The following is a 23,398-nucleotide window of genomic DNA, read 5'->3' as shown; positions in this document are numbered from 1 at the left end:
CCTCCCTGTCTACCCCCCGCTTGCTAGTAGGGATGCAAGCATCTGGGCTGCTGCTCTGCTGGGAGTTGCTGTTAGGCACGTAATCTGTGGGTTTTAATTATTTATTTATTTTTCCTCCTGATTATTTTGCCCTCTGAGATTCCAGGGCTCGCCACAGACCCGCCAGAGAGAATGTTTCCTGGTGTTTGGAAACATCTCTCTTTTTTAAGCCTCCCTTCCGAGGACATATTTGTCCCTACATCTTTTGTCTCTCTTTTTATCTTTTATATTTTGTCCTACCTCCTTTCAAACACAATGGGCTGGCTGCCTTCTGGGTGCCTGATGTCCTCTGCCGTTATTCAGAAGTTGTTTTGTGGAATTTGCTCAGGATTCAAATGTTCTTTTGATGAATTTGTGGGGGAGAAAGTGGTCTTCCTTCCTATTCCTCCGCCATCTTAAGACTGCCTCCCAAATAGTCTTCTTAAGGTATATTATTTTTTATGATGTCTTGTGGGTCTAAACATTATACATTACTAGTGTGTTTGTTTTTTATTGCTGTATATAATAAATTATCACAAACTCAGTGGCTTAAACCAAATCCCTATATTAGCCCACAGTTCTGTTGGTCAGAAGTCTGGACATCTCATTGAGGTTATATGGTTAACCTCTCAAAAAGGTTAAAAAATCAGTGTTGGTGAAACTAGACTCTTACTTGAAGGTTCCAGGGAAATATCTGTCCCCACATTCATTCAAGCTGTGAATTAAGGTCTTCATGGTTTTAGGATTGGGGTCCCTGTTTCTTTGCTACAGTCAACCAGTGGGCTACTCTGAGCTCTGGTTGAATGCAACCTGCCTGCATGCCTTGGCACATGGCTTCCTCTATCCTTAAGCTAGGAGAGGCATATCAAAATCTTACTGTGCTTCAGATATTTGACTGCCTCATCTGCCACTAGGTAGAGAAAACTCTACTTTTAAAGGACTCACCTAATTGGGTCAGGTTCATCCAATAATCCAGAGAAGGCAGTGGCACCCCACTCCAGTACTCTTGCCTGGAAAATCCAATGGACGGAGGAGCCTGGTGGGCTGCAGTCCATGGGGTTGCAATGAGTTGGACATGACTGAGTGACTTCACTTTCACTTTTCACTTTTGTGCATTGGAGAAGGACATGGCAACCCACTCCAGTGTTCTTGCCTGGAGAATCCCAGGGACGGGGGAGCCTGGTGGGCTGCCGTCTCTGGGGTCGCACAGAGCCAGACACGACTGAAGTGACTTAGCAGCAGCAGCAGCATCCAATAATCTCCATATTTTAAGATCAGTTGTTGTTTAGTTTCTAAGTTGTGTCTAACTCTTTGTGACCCCGTGGACTGTAGCTGTCCAGGCCCCTCGGTCCATGGGATTTTCCAGGCAAGAACACTAGAGTAGGTTGCCATTTCCTTCTCTAGGGGATCTTCCCGGCCCATGGATCGAACCCACATTGCCTGCATTGGCAAGCAGATTCTTTACCACTGATCCACCAGGGAAGATCCATTGACTGATACTTCAATTACATCAACAAAAATTCCTTCATAGTAGTTGACAGATTAGTGTTTGTTTCGTTAACCAGGAGATAGGAATCTTGGAATGATATATTTAAAATTCTGCTTATCAGAATTTGCTTACTCAATATAGTGAACACATTCCTCAATTTTTCCTTCTTTTGATGTCATTATATCTCTAATTTATTTGTATATAGGACTTGAGATTTCTCCATTAGTGCTGGTTAAGACATTTTAGTTATTTGATTTTTGTGTTTTTTCCCTTCCATATTTCACTTGGGTTTTAAATTTTAAATATTGACAGTGATTGTTCAGCACTTGAAAATTATCATTCAATTGTATTTTAGCTTCCATTGTTTCTGTATAGAATTCAGAATCACCTAAATATTGTCCATCTAACTATTGCTTCCTTGAAGATAATGTATATTTGTTCTCAAGATAGTTTAAATATGTTTCTTTTTCTTCGGTTTATAACAGTTTTACTATGATGAACCTAGGTATGATTTTCTATATATTTATCCTGATACATATATACACTGTTTTTTGAGTTTATGCCTTGATGTCTCCCCCCGCCCCAACTTTGGAAAGTTCTGTCAAACAAACAAATATATTTTTTGCTTCCAGGAGTTTAAAGGCAGAAATGGAAAATAGGTAGAAGAAAATATTAAAAATGTATAAACAAATTTATAGATTATTTTTAAGTGAGCTGTAAATATATTGAACAAATTAATGTTATCTGATCATCTTAACCATTTTAAGTGTATAGTTCTGTGGTATTAAATACATCCATTTCTTCAACCATTATTGCCATCCATCTTCAGAACTCTTTCCATCTTTTAAAACTGAAACTCTGTAGTCATTAAACAATTACTCCCATTGTCCCTCCCACAGCATCTACAAATCTGAGACTTGAGGGGAAATGGATGTCTTCCGCAGTATATACTATGGGCATGTGAATCTTAAAGAAGAAAGAAAAAAGAAACAAATCTGGGGGTTTGAATATGAGCTCCATCTGTTGTAATTTTACTTCTGAGTAGGACTTCCCTGGTGGCTCAGATGGAAAAGCATCTGCCTACAATGCAGGAGACCTGGGTTCGATCCCTGGTTTGGGAAGATTCTCTAGAGAAGGAAATGGCCACCCACTCCAGTACTCTTGCTGGAAAATCCTATGGATGGAGGAGGGTGGTAGGTTACAGACCATGGGTTCACAAAGAATAGGACACGACTGAGCAATTTCACTTCACTTCAGTACCAGCTATATCACTGGCCAGATTACTAACCCTGGGTTCCTGTCTAGCTTACATGTTCATCACAGCTTGTGTTGTCTTGTTGGTTGAAAGAAATCAGAATGCACCAGACACAAGTTATACTAGTCCTTGAAAAACCCTTGCAAAATGAAAAGAATGTTCTGAGAATAATGTGATATTAGCATTAGGGTTGGGGAGAAGTGTAAGAGTACAGGATATTGAATAAAGTGCATTTTCTTAATTTGAAGATGCCATAGAGTGTCCAGCACAGTCAATAAGCAAACTCACATCATGAGATTTTGTGAAAATGAGTGTGAATAGAATTTCCTACAGTGTTTTGGAAAAGAGAAAAATACAATTTATACACAATGTCTAAACATTAGAATACTTTCTAGTTCTCAACAGCAACATTAGAAACTATAAGACTGTGCACAATGCCTTTCAAATGCCCAGAGAAAATAATTTCCAATCCAGAATTCTCTTCTCACCCACAAGATCAATCTAGCATGAAGGTTAAAAAAAAGGAGGTTTTCAGATACGTAAGTTCTCACCAAATTTATCTTCCCTAAACACTTTTTCAACAAATTAGCAGAGTATGTGTACCCCCAGGCAAGGGTGCCATGAATTCAGAAGACACAAGATCCAGGATTCAATACAGAAAAAGGACAAAGGAGTTCCTAGGATATTGCTACAGATAAATCCTAGAAGGCAGCCAAGCATCAGACCTTAGCAGAAGGGCAAAACAAGAGTAGTGTCTCCAGGAATAAAATGAATATTATAAGTTACCTGTTATGCTTGACTATAGAAGAGTTATAGATGATATTTTATATTATCAATAGGGTCTATAGGCATGCTAGGAGCTTCCCTGGTGGCTCAGATGATAAAGAATCTTGCAATGTGGGAGGCCTGGGTTCAATCCCTGGGTTGGGAATATCCCCTGGAGGAGGGCATGGCAACCCACTCCAGTATTCTTGCCTGGAGAATCCCCACAGACTGAGGAGCCTGGTGGGCTGTGGTCCATGGAGTTGCAAAGAGTCAGACATGACTGAGTGACTAAGCACTGCACAGCATAGGCATGCTAAATACATGGAAAAGCAAAGAAGAAAGAAAAGTTCTCGAAGAACTTAAAATGGACCAGGAAAGACAGTGAAATGAGTGGCACAGCTATGAACAATATTTGTGTATTCATAATATGAACACTAAATATCAGTTTTAAGTGGGTCTACCGATTATATCTAATTATTACAACATTTTGGTCAGAAATTATGATTTTCAAGTTTTAATTTAACATGTTGAAAAGAGTCTGTCATGTCCGACTCTTTGAGACTCCATGGACTATACAGTCCATGGAATTCTCCAGGCCAGAATACTGAGTGGGTAGCTTTTCCCTTTTCCAGGGGATCTTCCTAAAACAGGAATTAAACCCAGGTCTCCTGCCTTGCAGGTGGATTCTTTACCAGCTGAGCTACTAAGGAAGCCCAGTTTAACACATTAGTGGTGGTGGTGGTGGTGGCGGCGGTTTAGTTGATAAGTTGTGTCTAACTCTTGTGACCCCGTGGACAGAGGAGCCTGACAGGTTACAGTCCATGGGATTCTCCAGGCAAGAATACTGGAGTGGGTTGCCATTTCTTTCTCCAAGGGATCTTCCCAACCCAGGAATCAAACCCCGGTCTCCTGAATTGTAGGCAGATTCTTTACCAACTGAGCTACAAGAGAAGTTCTGCATGTAATGATAGGCAAATTGGCAGCTATAATTCAGGGTCTGCAGAGGTGAAAAAATCCCGATACAAGTGTCTCCCTCCAAAGGTCAGGGTCCCTGGTGCTTGCCCACTTCCAGATCCGGACCAGACAAACTCAGCTCTGGGGCAGATTTCTCCTTCAGCACTAAGAGGATCTGGCTTGCAGGCATAATGTCTGAGGAGCGCTTTCTAACGCCCGTCTCAGCAGCGTCCCTTTCATCCCCGAGGTCAGCTCTGGACTCTTGCTGCTTCAACAAGATGCTGCCTTCCTTCTCCAAAGCTTGGAGGTAAAGTTCCACGAGCTGTCTGGACTGACGGGCTTCCTCTTTCTGGTCAAGCACCTGCTGGAGGGTGTTCTGGAGCCCCTGGACTACCACATGATTTTGGCCGAGTTCCTGAGGCAGCTCCGAACACGGGACATCAGTGAGCATCTGGAGCTCCTCCTTGGACATCAGGATGATGCTGGATAGGTCTTCCTTCAGCTGCCTGGCCACGTTCTTCCACTTCAGCCCTGCCCCGCTGTCTGTTTCATCTCTGTGGAAGGACTCTTGGGTTATCCAAGCTGTACCTCCATCTGAATTGTGTGTCCACTTCTCATTCCCAGCCAATGCCACAAACTTAGTATTGGCAGGAAGACACAGGAAGTAATCATAGTCATCCACTATGGTGCCATCCTCTTCCAGGACCAGGGTGACTGGCGCCTGGGACTTATCGATGGCCAGAATGTCAGAAGCCTTGTTCCTCAGCTCCTCGAGGCATGAGGCTGCCATGCCGTGCTGTTCGCGGCTGTTGTTGCAGCGCAGCAGACACTGCTTTAGAGCCCAGATCTCGCCGGGTTCTGGAGCTGCAGGGCTGCTGGCCACCTCCATTTTCTTCAGGGTGGGACCAGACTGACACGGAGAAGTCAGGTAGTCTGGGGCGCTGGAGTCTTCCTCAACTCCACCCCCCACGGCATGCTGGGAAATGGAGCTGAGCAACCAGGGAAGCCCAATTTAACACCTTAGGTTCAGATAATCCTGTTCCTAAAGCTTAATCATTTCCATGCAGTAGAGTACTACAGTTGAATACATGAAAAATATGTTTTAGTCAGATATAATATTCTTTTCAAGCAAGCCGTGTTGAATTTTTGGAGCAGATCCTTTTCAGAAATGCTACACTGTTCTAAAATTAAATTAAAATTCAAACACTTGGAACATAGAAATTAACTCAATTTATATTAGAAGATATAATAAAAGATTTTACATAGTTCAGTGTAGGATAATTGTTATATAAAGTGTATCTAGATGATTCTGCAAATTTATTAAAACTCAATACTGTATGATATGATAGTTTTATATGGTAGCTTTCCAGAAAGCTCATATTACCCAATTTGCTATAATTGTTGGAACTGCATTTCAATTAAACACTTAGCAATTTCCTTGTTCTTTTTGAAATATTTTGAAACCCATTAGTGTGTCAGTGACTTGGCATTGCTCTCTAATTGCAATAGATTTCGAGTGATAAAAATTGATTTTTTTGTAGCGTACTTTGTAGAGTCAGCATTGGTTACCTGAATACGTTACGATTCTCTTAAAATATTATTTGATGTTGCTAGAAGGTTTCATTGTCTGAATTCAAGATTATATATGCAGATTATTCTTCACTGCAGAGTGATTTGTATTTTGAGGAAATGTAATGAAATGTGAAATCCTAGGAAATATTAGGATATTGAAAACATATTTTAAAAGCCTCTTTACATATAAAGCTAAATTTTCCCATCATAGGTTCAGTGTATCTGTTAGCATTTTAGGGATCATAGATGTAATTTTTGTTATAAGTATATTACTATTACAAAGCAATAACAGAAATATTAAATTTATAATTTCAGAGGACAAACATTTATCTGATTATAATCAGTAACTTCCACGCCATGTACTTTTTATAATAAAAACATTTATTAAAACATTATAGAAAGTACAAAATCATTACTTTATATCTCAAAGGTTTTTTATAAACACCCATATAACCATTATCAAATGAAGAAACAGAACATTACAAGCATCCTTAACCCCCTACTTCTTTTGCCCCAAAGTAGCCACTGTTCTGGTTTTTGACACCATTGGTTTATTTTCACTGTGTTTCAACTTTTATAAAAATTGAATATGGTGGGTTCTGTTTTGTGTCTGGCTTCTTTCTCTCAACCTCTTAATTTGTAGGCTGTCATCTATGTTGCTGCAAGTAGCAGTAATTAGTTCATTTTCAATATAATATATCACACTTTCTTTATCCATTTGACTACTGATGGAAATTTAGGTTGTTTCTAGTTTAGTGCTTTTATGAATAGTGTTGAAGTTGTTGTTGTTCAGTCACTTAGCCATGTCCAACTCTTTGTGACCCATGGACTGGAGCAGTCCAGGCTTCTCTGTCCTTTGTCATCTCCCAGAGCTTGCTTAATCTCATGTCCATTGAGTTGGTGATGCCTTCCAACCATCTCATCCTCTGTCGTCCCCTCCTCCTCCTGCCTTCAGTCTTTCCCAGCATCAGGGTCTTTTTCAGTGACTCATCTCTTTGCATCAGGTGGCCAAAGTACTAGAACTTCAGCTTCAGCATCAGTCCTTCCAGTGAATATTCAGGACTGATTTCCTTTAGGATGGATGGGTTGGATCTCCTTGCAGTCCAAGGGACTCTCAAAAGTCTTCTACAGTATCACAGTTCAAGAGCATCAATTCTTTGGTGCTCAGCCTTCTTTAAGGTCCAACTCTCACATCCATACATGACTACTGGAAAAACCATAGCATCATTTTTTTTTCTCATTTTAGCCATTAGTCTTTAGGAGTATTACATCGAGTCTTTAATACACATTTTCCTGATGGCTAATGAAGCTTAATCTGGAGAAGGAAACAGCAATCCACTCCAGTATTCTTGCCTGGAAAATCCCATGGACAGAGGAGCATGGTGGGCTACAGTTCAAGTGTTCACAAAGAATCAGCTATGACTTAGTGACTGAACACCACCACCAGTGAAGTTTAATACCTTTGCATATATTTTTTGACTATTTAGATACTCTGTTGTAAACTGCCTTTTAATATAACTTGTATATTTATCTTTTAATTATTGAGTTTTAGTAGTGTTTGGTATATTAGATACATTTTATAGTTATACATAATGTAAATAAATCTATGATTACACTTTCACGTTCTTAATGATTTGTATTGATGGATCTAACTTTTTCATTTTGATATCAAATTTATTATTTTCCCTACAGTTACTGCTTTTAGCATCCTATTTAAGAATTCATTCCTTATCATAGTTCTTAAATAATTTTTAAAGAAGTTTTATTGTTTTGCTTTTCACAATTATTATCCTAGAGATCTCTGAGACTATCTTAATTTCTTCTCATTCTTTTTTCTTTATACTGCTCTTCAGCAGTTATTTCCACCATTCTATCTTCCAGGTCACTTGTCTGTTCTGCCTCAATTATTCTCCTATTGATTCCTTCTAGAGTATTTTTAATTTCAGTAATTGTGTTGTCATTGTTTATTCTTTATTTCTTCTAGGTCTTTGTAAAATGTGTTAAAAGTTTCTTGTATTTTCTTCATTCTGTTTTTGAGATTTTGCATCATCTTTACTACATTGCTCTGAATTCTTTTTCAGATAGTTTGTCTATTTTCTCTTTGTTTACTTGGTTTTTTGGATTTTTGCCTTGTTCCTTCACCTGCATGGTATTTCCCTGTCTCTCATTTTGTCTAACTCGCTGGGTTTGAGGTCTCCTTTCCCCAGGATGTAGGGTTGTACTTCTTGCTTTTGGTCTCTGCGCTGGTGTGTTGTATAGGCTTTGTGTTGGGAGCGACTTCGGCTTGCATTCTGGTGGGAGGAGGTGAGTTCTTTTCCTCTGATGGATAGGGTCATGTGAGATGGTGTGTTTTGTGGTGTCTGTGCAGCCTGTCTGCTGCTGATTGCATTTGTGTCCCTGTGTCACTTGTGCTTGCGTGAGGCATCCAGCACTGGGTGCTGCAGGCAGATGGGTGGTGCCAGATCTTGGATTTGGATGGAGGCATTCATGGGAGTTCTCACTAATACCCCTTGGCGTCAAGAGTTCTCTGACTGTCTAGTGTCCTGGACTTGGTGCTGCCACTGCTCTTTACAGTTCAGTTCAGTTCAGTCACTCAGTTGTGTCCTACTCTTTATCTATGATATTATTTAAGTGGATGCTGCACATATATTTATGGATGAATTTACCCTGTAATGGGCTTCCCTTGTAGCTCAGCTGGTAAAGAATCCGCCTGTAATGGAGAAGATCTAGATTTGATCCTTGGGTTGGGAAGATCCCCTGGAGAAGGGAATGGATACCCACTCCAGTATTCTTGCCTGGAGAATTTCATGGACAGAGGAGCCTGGAAATCTATAGTCCATGGGGTTGCAAAGGATCAGACATGAGTGAGAGACATTCACTTCACTTACCCTGTAATATTCTTGAACTTGTTCTTATTAGTCTTTGTTAACAGACTTTAATCAGCTATTGCTCTATCTGTAAACAATTTTGAAATCTCAGTGGCTTAGACAGTAGTTTAAGCTATTATGCTACTTCTCTCTGCTTATAGTGTTTTCAGTATCATTCAGTTTTAAATATATCCTAATTTACCTTATAATATCTTCTTAGACCTATAAGTTTTTAAAAATTCTGTTTAAGTTTCATAAATGTTTATAGCCTTATTAAAATTTGTACAGTTTTTTGGTGATTGAGTTTTAAATTTTGTAGTCTAGAAATTTGATCTATCTGTTGCTCATTTTTGGAAATCTCTTGAGGTTTGATTTAAAGCTGAATACTTACTGTTTTTATAAATATTCCATTAACACTTAAAAATATGTATTTGCCAGTAGTTGTATGTAATGCTCTACCAATATCAGCTAGATTAATTAGCTTATTAATGAAATTTTCATGTCTTTTTTATCTTGCTTAATGTATTAATTACTTTGAGTAGTGTGTCAAAAATTCCCACTGTAGTGATATATTTTATAATTACTCCTCATGGTCTGTTCAATTTTTATGTAATAATTTTTGAATCAATACTGTTATGTGTCTACCAATTATAGCTGTCGGTTAAACTGAACCATTTATCATGCTATAATGACCCTCTTAACTTGTGTGTTTCAGGTATAGCAGCCATTTTTTTTTTTTGGTTAGAATTTGTCTGGTATATCATTCTTCATTCTTCTACTTTCAACTGTTTTCTGACCATATGCTTTTATTTGTTGCCTTTTGTTGCTAACATATTCAGGAACTAGGTGGATTTTATGTTTATAACTGGATTGCAAAATCTGTATTTTCTGTTGTTTTCAATTTTCTGTATTTCTTTGTTTTTTTTCTTTTTTTGGGAAATGATTCAGGGCCTTCACACTGTCTTCTACCCCTGAGCCTACTTCATCTGTTTGCTTTACTGGTGTGCAAGCTATTCTTACGTTTTTATAAAATACCTTTGGTGTTGCTACACACACATTTACTTAATAAAATTTATATTTCATCAAGATCTTTGCTCTCCCAAACAATGCTTTAGCTTTCTTTACTTTTGTTTAACCTTACATATTATCTTATGCAATAAATTGCTGTTTAGATTCACCATTAATTATTATTTTCTTTAGTTTTTTTTTTTTACATTTCAGATATTCCTTCTACCATCACTTTTCTTCTTCTTCAAGTGTGTCATTTAGAAACCCCTTTAGTGATAAATGCTGTGATAAGAGCACTTTAGTGGTAAATACTTTCATTTATTCATTCAAACTAGTTCATATTGTGTGCTGGGCATAAAGTAATATATGCAAAAATCTCTGCTCTCATGGAACTAAGATTCTAGGAAGGGAGACAGGCAATAAGGAAGATAAAACATAAAACATGTTGTATGTAGTATGTTACATTGTGTAGCAGTATAATAAAGCAGAAAAATGTGATATGAAATTTTAGATAGGAGGGTCAAGGAACTTTTGAATCAGACCAAAAGAACTAAGAGAATATGAAGGTATATAATGAAAAAACACTGCAGACACAGGGAACAGATTTTGCAAGAGAGACTAGCAAGTTCAAGGTACATGAGAGAAACAAGTAAGGCTCTAAGAGAAAGAATGATTTGCAGATTAGTATATGTGCCCAGAGATGTAGTGTACATCTTGATGACACTTTTCTCTGTAGGTCATGCTTCACAGTGAGATGGAAGGTTCTTAGAGGGTTCTGAAATGGTAGTTGATATGATTTGTTTTAGCAGGTTCACTTTGTACATTATAGACTGGGGAACAGCAGATGTAGAATCAATAGGTTATTGTGATATCAGTGAGAGAAAATGGTAGCTTGGTGCAGAGTATTGACAATGATGGTGGCAAGAAGTCAAGGCATTTTTTGAAGGTAAAGCTAGCTGATGGACTGTGGCATCCTGATGTAGGATGTGAGACAAGGGAGAAGCCAAGGATGACTTAAGAGATTTAGGTCCAAACAACTGTCAGAAGATTTGCCGTTACCGAGATGAAAGCTTTCCCCAGGTGGTGCTAGCGGTAAAGAACCCAAGCCAGTGCAGGAGACATAGGAGACGCAGGTTTGATCCCTGGGTCAGGAAGATCCCCTGGAGAAGGAAATGGCAACCCACTCCAGTGCTCTTGCCTGGAGAATCCCATGGACAGAGGAGCCTATCGTCCTGGTGGGCTATATAGTCCATGGGGTTGCAAAGAGTCTGACACGACTGAAAGCGACTTAGCACAAGTAGCACAACTAGCACTAGCACTGAGATGAAAACAAATAGAAGAGATGATGATTTGGGAAAGATTGTTAGCTTAATTTGGAACAAATTAACTTTAAAAAATATATAAAAAATCTTTGTCGTTGTTGTTCAGTTACTAAGTCATGCCCCATTCTTTGTGACCTCATGGAATGCAGCACGCCAGACTTCCTGTCCTTCACTATCTCCCAGAGTTTGCTCATGCTGATGTCCATTGAGTTGATGATGCCATCTAACCATCTCATCTTCTGTCATTTCCTTCTACTCCCACCCACAATAAATCCCAGCATCAGGTTCTTTTCCAATGACTCTGCTCTTCAGATCAGGTGGCCAAAGTATTGGCCAGCTTCAGCTTCACCATCAGTCCTTCCACTGAATATTCAGGACTGATTTTCTTTAGGATGGGCTTGTTGGATCTCCTTGTTGTCCAAGGGCCTCTTTTTTTGTTATTGTTGTTGTTGGACTGTTTTGATTTTGCTTATGGGTATATGTGTATATTCAGTCACACTTTTCATTGTTGTTATAAACCTCTGCCTCTACATTGGGCTTTTGCAGTTATGTGAAGTTTTCCTTTTCCCCCCTTTTTTCTTCTTCTGTTATTTTTTTCTTTTTTTAATTTTTAAAAACCTATTATTTTTTTTGTACATTTATTCCTTTGTTTGCCTTCCTTACTGTTTTTTCCTCTTTTTTAAAATTTTTATTTTATTTTTTAACTTTACAATATTGTATTGGTTTTGCCATATATCAAAATGAATCTGCCACAGGTATACACGTGTTCCCCATCCTGAATCCTCCTCCCTCCTCCCTCCCCATACCATCCCTCTGGGTCGTCCCAGTGCACCAGCCCCAAGCATCCAGTATCGTGCATCGAACCTGGACTGGCGACTAGTTTCATATATGATATTATACGTATTTCAATGCCCTTCTCCCAAATCATCCCACCCTCTCCCTCTCCCACAGAGTCCAAAAGACTGGTCTGTACAAGGGCCTCTTAAGAGTCTTCTCCAGCACCACAATTTGAAAGCATCGGTTCTTCAGCTCTCAGCTTTCTTTATGGTTCAACTCTCACATCCATGCATGACTACTGGAAAATGCATAGCTTTGACTATACAGACGTTTGTTGGCAAAGTGATGTCTTTGCTTTTTAATACGCTGTCTAGGTTGGTCATAGCTTTTCTTCCATGGAGCGAGCATCTTTTAATTTCAGGGCTGAAGTCACCATCCACAATGATTTTAGAGTCCAAGAAAATAAAATCTGCCACTGTTTCCAGTTTTTCCCCATCTATTTGCCTTGAAGTGGTGGGACTAGATACCATTACTTAGTTTTTTGAATGTTGAGGTTTAAGCCAGCCTTTTCACTCTCCTCTTTCACCTTCATCAAGAGGCTCTTTAGTTCCTCTTTGCTTTCTGCCATTAGAGTGCTATCATCTACATGTCTGAGGTGGTTGATATTTCTCCCAGCAGTCTTGATTCTAGTTTGTGATTCATCCAGGCTAACATTTCTCATGATGTGCTCTTTGTATAAGTTAAATAAACAGGGTGACAATAAACAGCCTTGTCATACCCTTTTCTCAATTCTGAACCACTCAGTTGTTCCATACATGGTTCTAACTGTCGCTTCTTGACCTCACATAGGTTTCTCAGGATGCAGGTGAGGTGGTCTGGTATTCCCATGTCTTGAAGAATGTTCCACAGTTTATTGTAATCCCCTTGATGAAAGTGAAAGAGGAGAATAAAAAAGTTGGCTTAAAGCTCAACATTCAGAAAACTAAGATCATGGCATCTGGTCCCATCACTTCATGGCAAATAGATGGGGAAACAGTGGAAACAGTGTCAGACTTTATTTTTCTGGGCTTCAAAATCACTGCAGATGGTGACTGCAGCCATGAAATTAAAAGACGCTTACTCCTTGGAAGGAAAGCTATGACCAACCTAGATAGCATATTGAAAAGCAGAGACATTACTTTGCCAACAAAGGTCCATCTAGTCAAGGCTTTGGTTTTTCCAGTGGTCATGTATGGATGTGAGAGTTGGACTGTGAAGAAAGCTGAGCACCGAAGAATTGATACTTTTGAACTGTGGTGTTGGAGAAGACTCTTGAGAGTCCCTTGGACTGCAAGGAGATCCAACCAGTCCATTCTAAAGGAGATCAGTCCTGGGTGTTCTTTGGAAGGAATGATGCTAAGGCTGAAACTCAAGTTCTTTGGCCACCTCACATGAAGAGTTGACTCATTGGAAAAGACTCTGATGCTGGGAGGGATTGAGGGCAGGAGGAAAAGGGGACGACAAAGGATGAAATGGCTGGATGGCATCACCGACTCTATGGACATGAGTTTGAGTGAACTCCGGGAGATAGTGATGGACAGGGAGGCCTGGTGTGCTGCGATTTATGGGGTCCCAAAGAGTCGGACATGACTGAGCAACTGAACTGAACACAGTCAAAGGCTTTGGCATAGGCAGTGAAGCAGAAGTCAATGTTTTTCTGGAATTATCTTGGTTTTTCTGTGATCCAACAGATGTTGACAGTTTGCTATCTTGTTCCTCTGCCTTTTCTAAATCCAACTTGTCCATCTGAAAGTTCTCAGTTCACATACTGTTGAAGCCTGACTTGAAGGATTTGGGGCAGTACCTTGCTCACCTGTGAAATGCGTGCCAAATCTTAATTCCATCCTTACAGTGTCATTATAGTTTTGCTGGCTGTATCATTTTATTTGGTATTTAATTTCTCTTAGCACTCTAAAGTCTTAGCTTCAGACTTCCATTGCCATTGCTGATAATTTGGTCTTCAGATTAATTGTCATCTTTTTATAAGTAATCTGTCTTCTGTACCTGCTTTTAAAATCTCTTTATCTTTCACATTGCTTACTGGTCTTCTCATGCCAGTATTCAGCATTCCTCTGTATGTAATTTTTTCCTTTTGTTGTAATCATTCAGGATTTTTCTTTGTCCTTAATTTTCACTGATTTGAATAGATATGATGGTTTTATTTATTTGTTCTGTTTGGATCTAGCTGAGCCCTTCAGTTTGAGTTCATATGCCTTTCTTTCATTCTCAGAAATTCCCAGCAATTATATCTTCTTATATTGCCCTCTCCAACAGCTTCTTGCAGGTGGCACTAGTGGTAAAGAACCTGCCTGCCAGTGCAGGAGACATGAGAGATGTGGGTTTTATCCCTGGGTTGAGAAGATCCCCTGGAGGAGGGTATGGGAACCCACTCCAGTATCCTTGCCTGGAGAATCCCTGGACATAAAGAGCCTGGTGGGCTACAGTCCATAGGGTCACAAAGAGTCCAACACGACTGAAGAGACTTTAGCATGCATGCAGCTTCTTTTGTTTTTTACTAACTAATGTTGGATCTTCTAGCTTCTAAATTACTTATTCTTTTAGTATCTTCTAACTCTTTTTATGATTCTGTTGTAAGATCTTGGAGCATAATTTGGCTCTTTTCCAGCCTAGTCATGCAAAAACTTTCTTTCTCCTATTCAAACTACGTATTTATGTTTTTGATTTACAGTCTGAGAAGTTAGTTCTATCTCTATTTTTATTTTTCATAAATTTCTGTTTTCATTTGATCCTACATTTTACAGGATTTTGTAGGTGTTAGCTTATCTGTCTTAGGACATTACATATTCTGATTTTAAACTATGATTCTGAATGATGCTTTTGCTTATTTGGTTATGAGTTGGTTTTTTAAGATGTCCTTTTAATTGTCTTTCCTCAAATGTTTGTCAGTACTTGATTTTGTGTTCAGTTTTGTAATTGAGATTTCTTGCTAAATAGATCAAATGATCTATCTTTCAAACTTGGCTGCTGTTTTCAAAATAAATACTAAATTGGATGGGACATCAGAACTATAGATCCAGATCAAAGTGCTGGCAATACTAGGACCCATGGTCACACAATTGTTAGACTCTGGAGAGTCTGTGCTGAAACAGCCCTCCTGGGCCAGGGGAGGGGCTGCTGCTGTTAGGGCTCTGAACTACTCTTTGAACGTGCTCTCCAGTAGGAAGGAAAGGTTGTTAATATGTGCCAATAAATGGGACACTTGGGCTTTGAGTCTTCACAAACAGTGTTTCACTAGACATCTGAGACACTCTCTTGTGTCATTGTCCAAGGTTGTCGACTTTTGCTCTCTGTTCTTGTCACCTCCCCACGCCCACATCTGACCCAGCACAGGGCACAGACTTAGGTGGTTTCTTCAAGAAAGAAATATCCTAGCTCAAACAACAACGTTGCCAGTTCTTCCTGAGTTGAATTCTGCATGCCTCTTGCGCCTTCAGTGCTTCTCCTCTAGCCTGAGGTTTTCTTCAGTTGTATCTATTTTCAGTTCCTTAGGAATTTTTCATGCCCATTAACAAAAAGTGACATATATGTTTTTCATTTCTTGACTTTGCACCTTAGTCCTGACAGTTACTAAATTCATTGTTACTATTCTTTAGGAGATATTTCCAGCTTTAGTAACTGTCAGTTTTAGAGTTGAAATACTATGATAGTATTTCAAGGTGTTCATTATTGCTATAATGGACTAGTATCCATTATATTGCTATAATGACTAGTATCTGGACTAGTCAAATTTTATGCTATGTATATATATTTCAGTAATCTCTCTAGAAATATGATATGCAATATGAATACAAGGTTAGTATTGGTAAACAAAGTTGTATGTTTGGTATACAGGTATATTTATTTCAAAAACTGCAGTTCACTCAATTATTTATTTGTTCACTCACTCAGTCATGTCTACTCTTTGTGACCCAGTGTACTGCAGCACACCAGCCTTCCCTGTCTGTAACCATCTTTTGGAGCTTGCTTAAACTCCTCCCAGAGCTTGTGCAAACTCATGTCCATCGGGTGAGTGATGCTATCCAACCATCTCATCCTCTGTCATTCCCTTCTCCTCCTGCCTTCAGTCTTTCCCAGCATCAGGGTCTTTTCCAATGAGTCAGCTCTTTTTTAGGTAGTCAAAGTATTGGAGTTTCAGCTTCAGCATCAGTCTTCCAATGAATATTCAGGTTTGATTTCCTTTAGGATTGATTGGTTTGACCTCCTTGCAGTCCAGGGGACTCTCAAGAGTCTTCTCCAACACCACACTCCAAAAGCATCAATTCTTTGGCACTCTGCCTTCTTTATGGTCCAACTCTCACGTCCATACATGACTACTGAAAAAAACATAGCTTTGACCATACAGACCTTTGTCGGCAAAGTAATATCTCTGCTTTTTAATACGCTGTCAAGATTGATCATAACTTTTCTTCCAAGGAGAAGGCATCTTTTTTTTTTTTTCAGGTCAATTACTTTTATTTTTTTTATTATTTATTTATTTAATTTTATTTTATTTTTAAACTTTACATAATTGTATTAGTTTTGCCAAATATCAAAATGAATCCGCCACAGGTATACATGTGTTCCCCATCCTGAACCCTCCTCCCTCCTCCCTCCCCACACCATCCCTCTGGGTCGTCCCAGTGCACTAGCCCCAAGCATCCAGTATCGTGTATTGAACCTGGACTGGCAACTCGTTTCTTACATGATATTTTACATGTTTCAATGTCATTCTCCCAAATCTTCCCACCCTCTCCCTCTCCCACAGAGTCCATAAGACTGTTCTATACATCAGTGTCTTTTAATTTCATGTCTGAAGTCACCATCCACAATGATTTTGGAGCCCAAGAAAATAAACTCTGTCACTGTTTCCACTGTTTCCTCAAATATCCCATGAAGTGATGCAACTGGATGTCATGATCCTAGTTTTGTGAATGTTGAGTTTTAAGCCAGCTTTTTGACTCTCCTCTTTCACTTTCATCAAGAGGTTCTTTAGTTTCTTTGCTTTCTGCCATAAGGGTGGTGTCATCTGCATATCTGAGGTTATTGATATTTCTCCTGGCAGACTTGATTCCAGCTTGTGCTTCATCCAGCCTGGCATTTCTCATGATGTACTCTGCATGTAAGTTACATAAGCAGGGTGACAATATAAATCTTGATGTACTCCTTTCCCAATTTGGAACCAGTCTGTTGTTCCATGTCTGGTTCTATTGCTTCTTGACCTGTATCCAGGTTTCACGGGAGACAGGTAAGGTGATCTGGTAGTCCCATCTCTTGAAGAATTTCCCACAATTTGTTGTGATACACACAGGCAGAGGCTTTAATGTAGTCAATGAAGCAGAAATAAATGTTATTATGGCTTTCTCTTGCTTTTTCTATGATCCAGTGAATGTTGGGAATTTGATCTCTGGTTCCTCTGCCTTTTCTAAATTCAGCTTGTACATCTGGAAGTTCTCAGTTCATGTACTGTTGAAGCCTCACTTCAAGGATTTTGAGCATGACCTTGCTAGCATGTGAAATGAGTGAAATTGTGCAGTAGTTTGAACATTATTTGGCATTGCCTTTCTTTGGGATTGGAATGAAAACTGACCTTTTCCAGTCCTGTGGCCACTGCTGAGTTTTCCAAATTTGCTGGCATATTGAGTGCATCACTTTAACAGCATCATCTTTTAGGATTAGAGATAACTGAGCTGGAATTCCATCACCTCCACTAGCTTTGTTTGTAGTGATGTTTCCTAAGTGATGCTTCCCATTTGACTTCACACTCCAGGCTGTCTGCTCTAGGTGAGGTGATCACCCCGTTGTAGTTCTCTGGGTCATTAAAATCTTTTTTGTACAGTTCTTCTGTGTATTCTTGTCACCTCTTCTTAATATCTTCTGCTTCTGTTAGGTCTGTACCTTTTCTGTTCTTTATTATGATTATCTTTGCATGAAATGTTCCCTTGGGATCTGTAATTTTCTTAAAGAGATCTCTAGTCTTTTCTCTTCTGTTGTTTTCCTCTATTTGCTTTGCATTGTTCACTGAGGAAGGCTTTCTTATCTCTCCTTTCTGTTCTTTAGAGCTCTGCATTCAGATGGGTATATCTTCCTTTTCTCTTTTGACTTCCACTTCTCTTCTCAGCTTTTTGTAAGGCCTCCTCACACAACTTTATTTATGAAGTAAATCATAATATGTATATTTGTGAGGAAAAACAGACTCCTGTATATTGAGGTCACCTTGAAAAAATTTTTTATGTTTATTATCTTCATGATTTCACAATTGTTCTACTTATGTCTTAACAGTAAAGGTTTTGAATGCCCAATTGTTCTTAATTGAATATAATAATCAATATTACTGTATTTGTAAAGTAATTAAAACTGTTTACTTAAGGCTTCAGTGTGCTATAAACTATTTCATAGAGATGATTTGTATTCTAAAGTAATTTTGACTTTGACAATTTTAAAATTGCATTCAGCACTAGGTAGAAAAATGGTGTTACATAAAATCATAATATCTGAAGTAGAAATAATAGTTGTACTGTTAGCCATTTTATGTCTCTATAAATAAAATTCGTTGTTCAGCATGGCCTCCTGAACTGTGTTTTCCAGTTAAGTTATTTTGTGAAGATTCTATTCATTGCAAGGTACATGCTTTCATTGATTGTAACAATTCCTATCTGTTGGAACTATACTGTGAGGTTTTTATAGTGTAGGAATAAGTTCAGAAAGAGAATTTTCCATCTCGGTGCACCTTTTCAGAACAGTTCTCGTACCTCAACCAGAGGTTTTATCAAATACAAATTGAAGTGAACTTATGTTAGTAAGAAATAATGAAAACAAATGTGCAAAGATGTGCTTTGCATTTTTTTTAAAAAGTAGGAGCATAAACTCTACTTCAGAATTGCTTACAGAGTATGCAAAGTTTGGAAGAATTTGAGTAACTGCTTTGTTTTGAGTATTATGTATGCTCAGTAACTAATTTTATACATCTAAATTTTATAAACTAAATTTTATAAATAGGTTTTGTAGACAGAATAATGCCTTCCTATACCTCAGCCTCATTCTCTCCAAGACACCTCTCCCTAAACTTCAGGTGCTTGTGAACATTTTTTTTTTTTTAATCAGATTGTCTTTTACTTTTCTTTCTTTTATTGTGGTATAGTGGATTTACTATGTTATAAAAGTTTCTGAATTTTTAAAGTTTATTCTCCACTTATTGTTATTATAAAATATTGGCTATATATCTTGTCCCTGTAGCTTATTGATTTTATACATAGCAGTCTATAGGTCTTAAACCCCGTCTCCTATCTTGCCCCTTCCCTATTTCTTCTCCCTACTGGTAACCACTAGTTTGTTCTCTGTATCTGGAAGTCATCTGCCTCTTTTCTGTAATATTCACTTGTTTTATTTTTTATTTATTTATTTTTTTTAAATTAATTTTATTCTATTCTCAAACTTTACATAATTGTATTAGTTCTGCCAAACATCAAAATGAATCCACCACGGGTATACATGTGTTCCCCATCCTGAACCCCCCTCCCTCCTCCCTCCCTACACCATCCCTCTGGGTCATCCCAGTGCACCAGCCCCAAGCATCCAGTATCGTGCATTGAACCTGGACTGGCATCTCGTTTCATACATGATATTTTACATGTTTCAATGCCATTGAATGGTATTCACTTGTTTTAATTTTTAGATTCTGTTGTAGAGCTTAAATATATGTAATTTTTATTTATTGTATTTAAGAGAAGCAAAAGAAAAAATTGGTAATACAATTTCTGAAGCAGTGGACCTGGGAAAATCTAGGTGCTTAGGAAATCTAGCTCATTGTAAAAGTCTGGTGTTGTTAAGCTCCAGATCAGCAGCTACATTCCTTTGAAGTTCAGCTCGTTTACATAGATGAAAATTCCATTCCTTGAACACAGTAGATCTTCCTTTTGCTTTCATTAAACTTTTTTCAGGTACAAACAATTGAGTCACAAGGGAGACCAGGCTTAATTCTGGGAACACAGTATAAATGATCAAATTTCAAGTTTTTGAAATCCAGAAAAAATATGTCATACTGTGGATGAGTTAGTGATATTTGTATCCAAGTGAAACATAATAGGGTCAAGCAGTGAGGAACACAGCAGTATTGAATGTATTTAGGAAGTATATGTTCAAACAAAAAGCAAACTTAGAAACACCGATGAAGAGTTTCAATTCCATAATGTCTTGGTTTACTTGGTTAGTTTAATTTCTGTGTTGTAGAAATAAAAATTGCAGTCATATTCTCCAAAGTTTAGGTTGAAAAAATCCTCTATAATCCAGTTACTCCCACTGTATCTCAGGAGTTTCAGAAGGAAAAATTTATTTAATCTAAAAGCTATTTAAAATCACCCTGCATCCAAGTGAGAGCTGCATTTTTGAGGTCCTCCAGTAATCAGTCTTCTTTGTATATTTCTGCAATTATCTGTTCCAAACACATTTCTATGGAATATTTAACATACCTAGCTAGAAAATTGTAGGAGTTAGACATAAAAAACAAAAGTGGATCTCTTCATTCTTTGGTTTGCATCTTAAGAATCTTGTATTAATGTAAACTATTTTGTCAAAGTCTGCAGAATAGCTTGTTTCTGTTTTTATTTATTTATTTTTGGAGAGAATTTTCAGTTTTCCATGAGAAAAGAGAATTTAAGGAGAAATTTTACTTTCCTTCCCCATAACTGCTTTTATTGGGGGGAGGAGAGAGAGAGAGAAGGAGACTCATTAATTTTCGTTACCTAATCAATTAATTCATTTATTTAATCCCACAAATGCATTGCACAGTTTATTCCTGATGTGCCTTGTTAGATGCTGGACTCTAATGATGAGCAAAAGTAGAGAAGAATCCTGTCTACATGGGGCTTATACTCTATAGGAGTGATAGAAGTCAAATGGGCAATCATTTCTTTGATGATGTTTGTTTTTTACATATATAGAGGTAAGAGAGACTAAGAAGAAGGAAAATTTGGAAAGAAGGAGTTAGAAAAAATAACCTGCTGTCCTACAGTTCCACTGTCTTAGTGTAGTGGGCAGAGGCTTAGACTGTTTTTACAGGTAGTCCTAGATTGGGTAATATTTTATGCATTAATCTTTATTAGTAGAGGCCTAAAGGAAAAACCTATTAAGGAATTATGACTGTTAAAAATCCTTTAAAATCTGTAAAATTTTCTATTAACCAGAAAATTGTGAGACTTAGTTTTGGTTTTATACAATAGTTTTCAAATAATTATCCATAGTGTGAGAATTTTAAAGTTAATAAAATTTGAATATAGTGACTATGGTGCTAATATTTCAGCACTGACAGATTTAGTGATGGAATGTGGATTAAATAAAAGAGCATAACAACTGTAAAATGATTTTCCCTAGTTAATGGAAACCAAGTGGTCTTGAAATAACTTTTTGTTGTTCAACTTCAGAAATTTTTGTTTTAGTTGATGAAACAACTGTATATTTTGAATGATGTATGAGCTGTATATTTTTCATTACATTTTAATTAGGATCAGAATTAAGATAAATGATATAGGAGTGTTTTACTTTTAGATGTGACACATTTTATTTTTTTTCAGCTTTTTATTTTTTAATTTATTTTCATTGAAGTATAGTTGATTGACTATGTTGTGTTAGTTTCAGGTATACAGCAGTCTATTCAGTCTTACACATACACATATATATGTATTATTTTTCAGTATAGGTTATCATAAGGTATTGAGTATACGTTCCTGTGCTATATAGCAGGTCCTTGTTGGTTATCTATTTTACATATACTAGTGTGTGTATGTTAATTCCAAGCTCCCATTTTATCCCTCCCATCCCTTATCCCCTTGGTAACCAAAAGTTTGTTTCCTATGTCTGTGAGTGTATTTCAGTTTTACAAGAGTTCCTTTGTATAATTTATTTTTTTTTAGATTCTACATATAAGCAATATTCTATGAGTTTTGTCTTTCTCTGACTTACTTTACTTATAATTTCTGGGTCCATCCATGTTGCTGTAAATAGCATTATTTTATTTTTTATGGCCAAGTAATATTCCGTTGTATATGTGCCACATAACCTTTATCCATTCATCTGTCAGCAGACGTGTAGGTTGCTTCCGTGTCTTGGCTATTGTAAATATTGTTGCTATGAACATTGAGATGCATGTATCTTTTCAAATTAGAGCTTTCTTTGGATATATGTTCAGGAGTTATTTTCCTGATCATATGGTAGCTCTAGTTTTAGCTTTTTAAGGAAGCTCCATACTTTTCTCCATAATGGCTATACCAAATTACGTTCCCAGCAACAGTGTTGAAAGGTTTCTTTTCCTCCACACCCAGCATTTTTTTTTTTTTTGGTAGACTTTTTGATGATGGCCATTCTGACTGGTATGAGGTACTACCTCGTAGTTTTGATTTGCCTTTCTTTGGTAATTAGTGATGTTGAGCATCTTTTCTTTTTCCTGTTGGCCATCTGTATGTTTTCTTTGGAGAAATGTCTATTTAGGTCTTCTGCCCATTTTTTGATTGAGTTGTTTGATTTTTTGGTGTTGAGCTGTTTCTATATTTTGGAAATTAAGCAGTTGTATCATTTGCCAATATTTTCTTCCCATTCTGTATGTTGGCTTTTCATTTTTGTTTATGGTTTCCCAAGATCCATCTTGGTTACAAAGTTGGTGATATTTTCCCTATATTTTTTTCCCTAAATATCTACTTTAATCAGCTATTTTTAATGTTTACATTAGAAAAAAGATTTAAATTCAATTGAACAAAAAGCAATGAATAAGGAAACATATAGCTAGTTATTTTTTAAAGTTAGTAAGGTTGATGAACTTCTAGGTAGATTCATCAAATTAGAGAGACAACTCACAATGAAATATATGAGATGTTTGCAACAAAACTGAACAATATTTTTATATACCAGCAATAACAATTTTTATATTTCAATTAACAAAAAAAATTCTTATATGCAACATAAGTTATTTAAAAGCCAACATCTTTATTTTCCACACATTAAAAGTATAATAATATAATTATTGTGACAAACTTCATGCCAAAGAAGTCAACAACTTAGATACAATAGACAAATTTATTGAAAGAAATAAATTAATATGCTGTCTCAAAAAGAAACAAAATCTGATTAGTTCAGTTCGTATCTACTAAAAATTTGAATTCTTAAAGAAAAACCTTCTGACCCCAATACCAGGCATAAACATTTAGGGAACAAAAAATAGAAACTTTTCTAGAAAATGGAAAAGATGGGAAATTATTTATTTTTTAATGATATCTAGCATATTTTGGATAAGAAAGGAATGCAGATATATCCCCATTATAAGAAAATTAAAAACATCAGTTTCCTC

The 23,398-nt window shown here is 37.4% G+C and overlaps 1 protein-coding gene and 1 pseudogene across 24 annotated transcripts in view; one reads left to right on the top strand and one right to left on the bottom strand.

Annotated features, from left to right (window-relative positions):
- Positions 1 to 23,398, top strand: part of STPG2 (sperm tail PG-rich repeat containing 2) — a 630,294-nt gene that overhangs the window by 274,380 nt on the left and 332,516 nt on the right. Inside the window, exon 12 of one of the 23 annotated variants that reach the window (XM_086406669.1) lies at positions 8,743 to 12,245. The exons of 21 other annotated variants lie outside the window; for them this stretch is intronic. In XM_086406669.1, the coding sequence (XP_086262795.1) occupies positions 8,743 to 8,783 (41 nt within the window). In that variant the 3' untranslated portion in view covers positions 8,784 to 12,245. Of the gene's footprint in view, positions 1 to 2,406; positions 3,343 to 8,742; positions 12,246 to 23,398 lie in introns of those variants that run through there. One more of the 23 variants, XM_086406668.1, reaches the window with a different exon arrangement.
- Positions 4,278 to 5,869, bottom strand: LOC147370994 (DNA fragmentation factor subunit alpha pseudogene; annotated as a pseudogene). The gene has a single exon (XR_015165679.1). The product of XR_015165679.1 is annotated as a DNA fragmentation factor subunit alpha pseudogene (transcript).

The sequence above is a fragment of the Bos grunniens genome, chromosome 6, assembly GCF_055505025.1.
Source record: "Bos grunniens cultivar Pamir isolate PY7600 chromosome 6, Bosgru_T2T1.0, whole genome shotgun sequence".
NCBI classification, from domain to species: domain Eukaryota; kingdom Metazoa; phylum Chordata; class Mammalia; order Artiodactyla; family Bovidae; genus Bos; species Bos grunniens.
The sequence above is the reverse complement of the archived record's forward strand: the minus strand, read 5'-3'. Positions and strand labels throughout refer to the sequence as shown.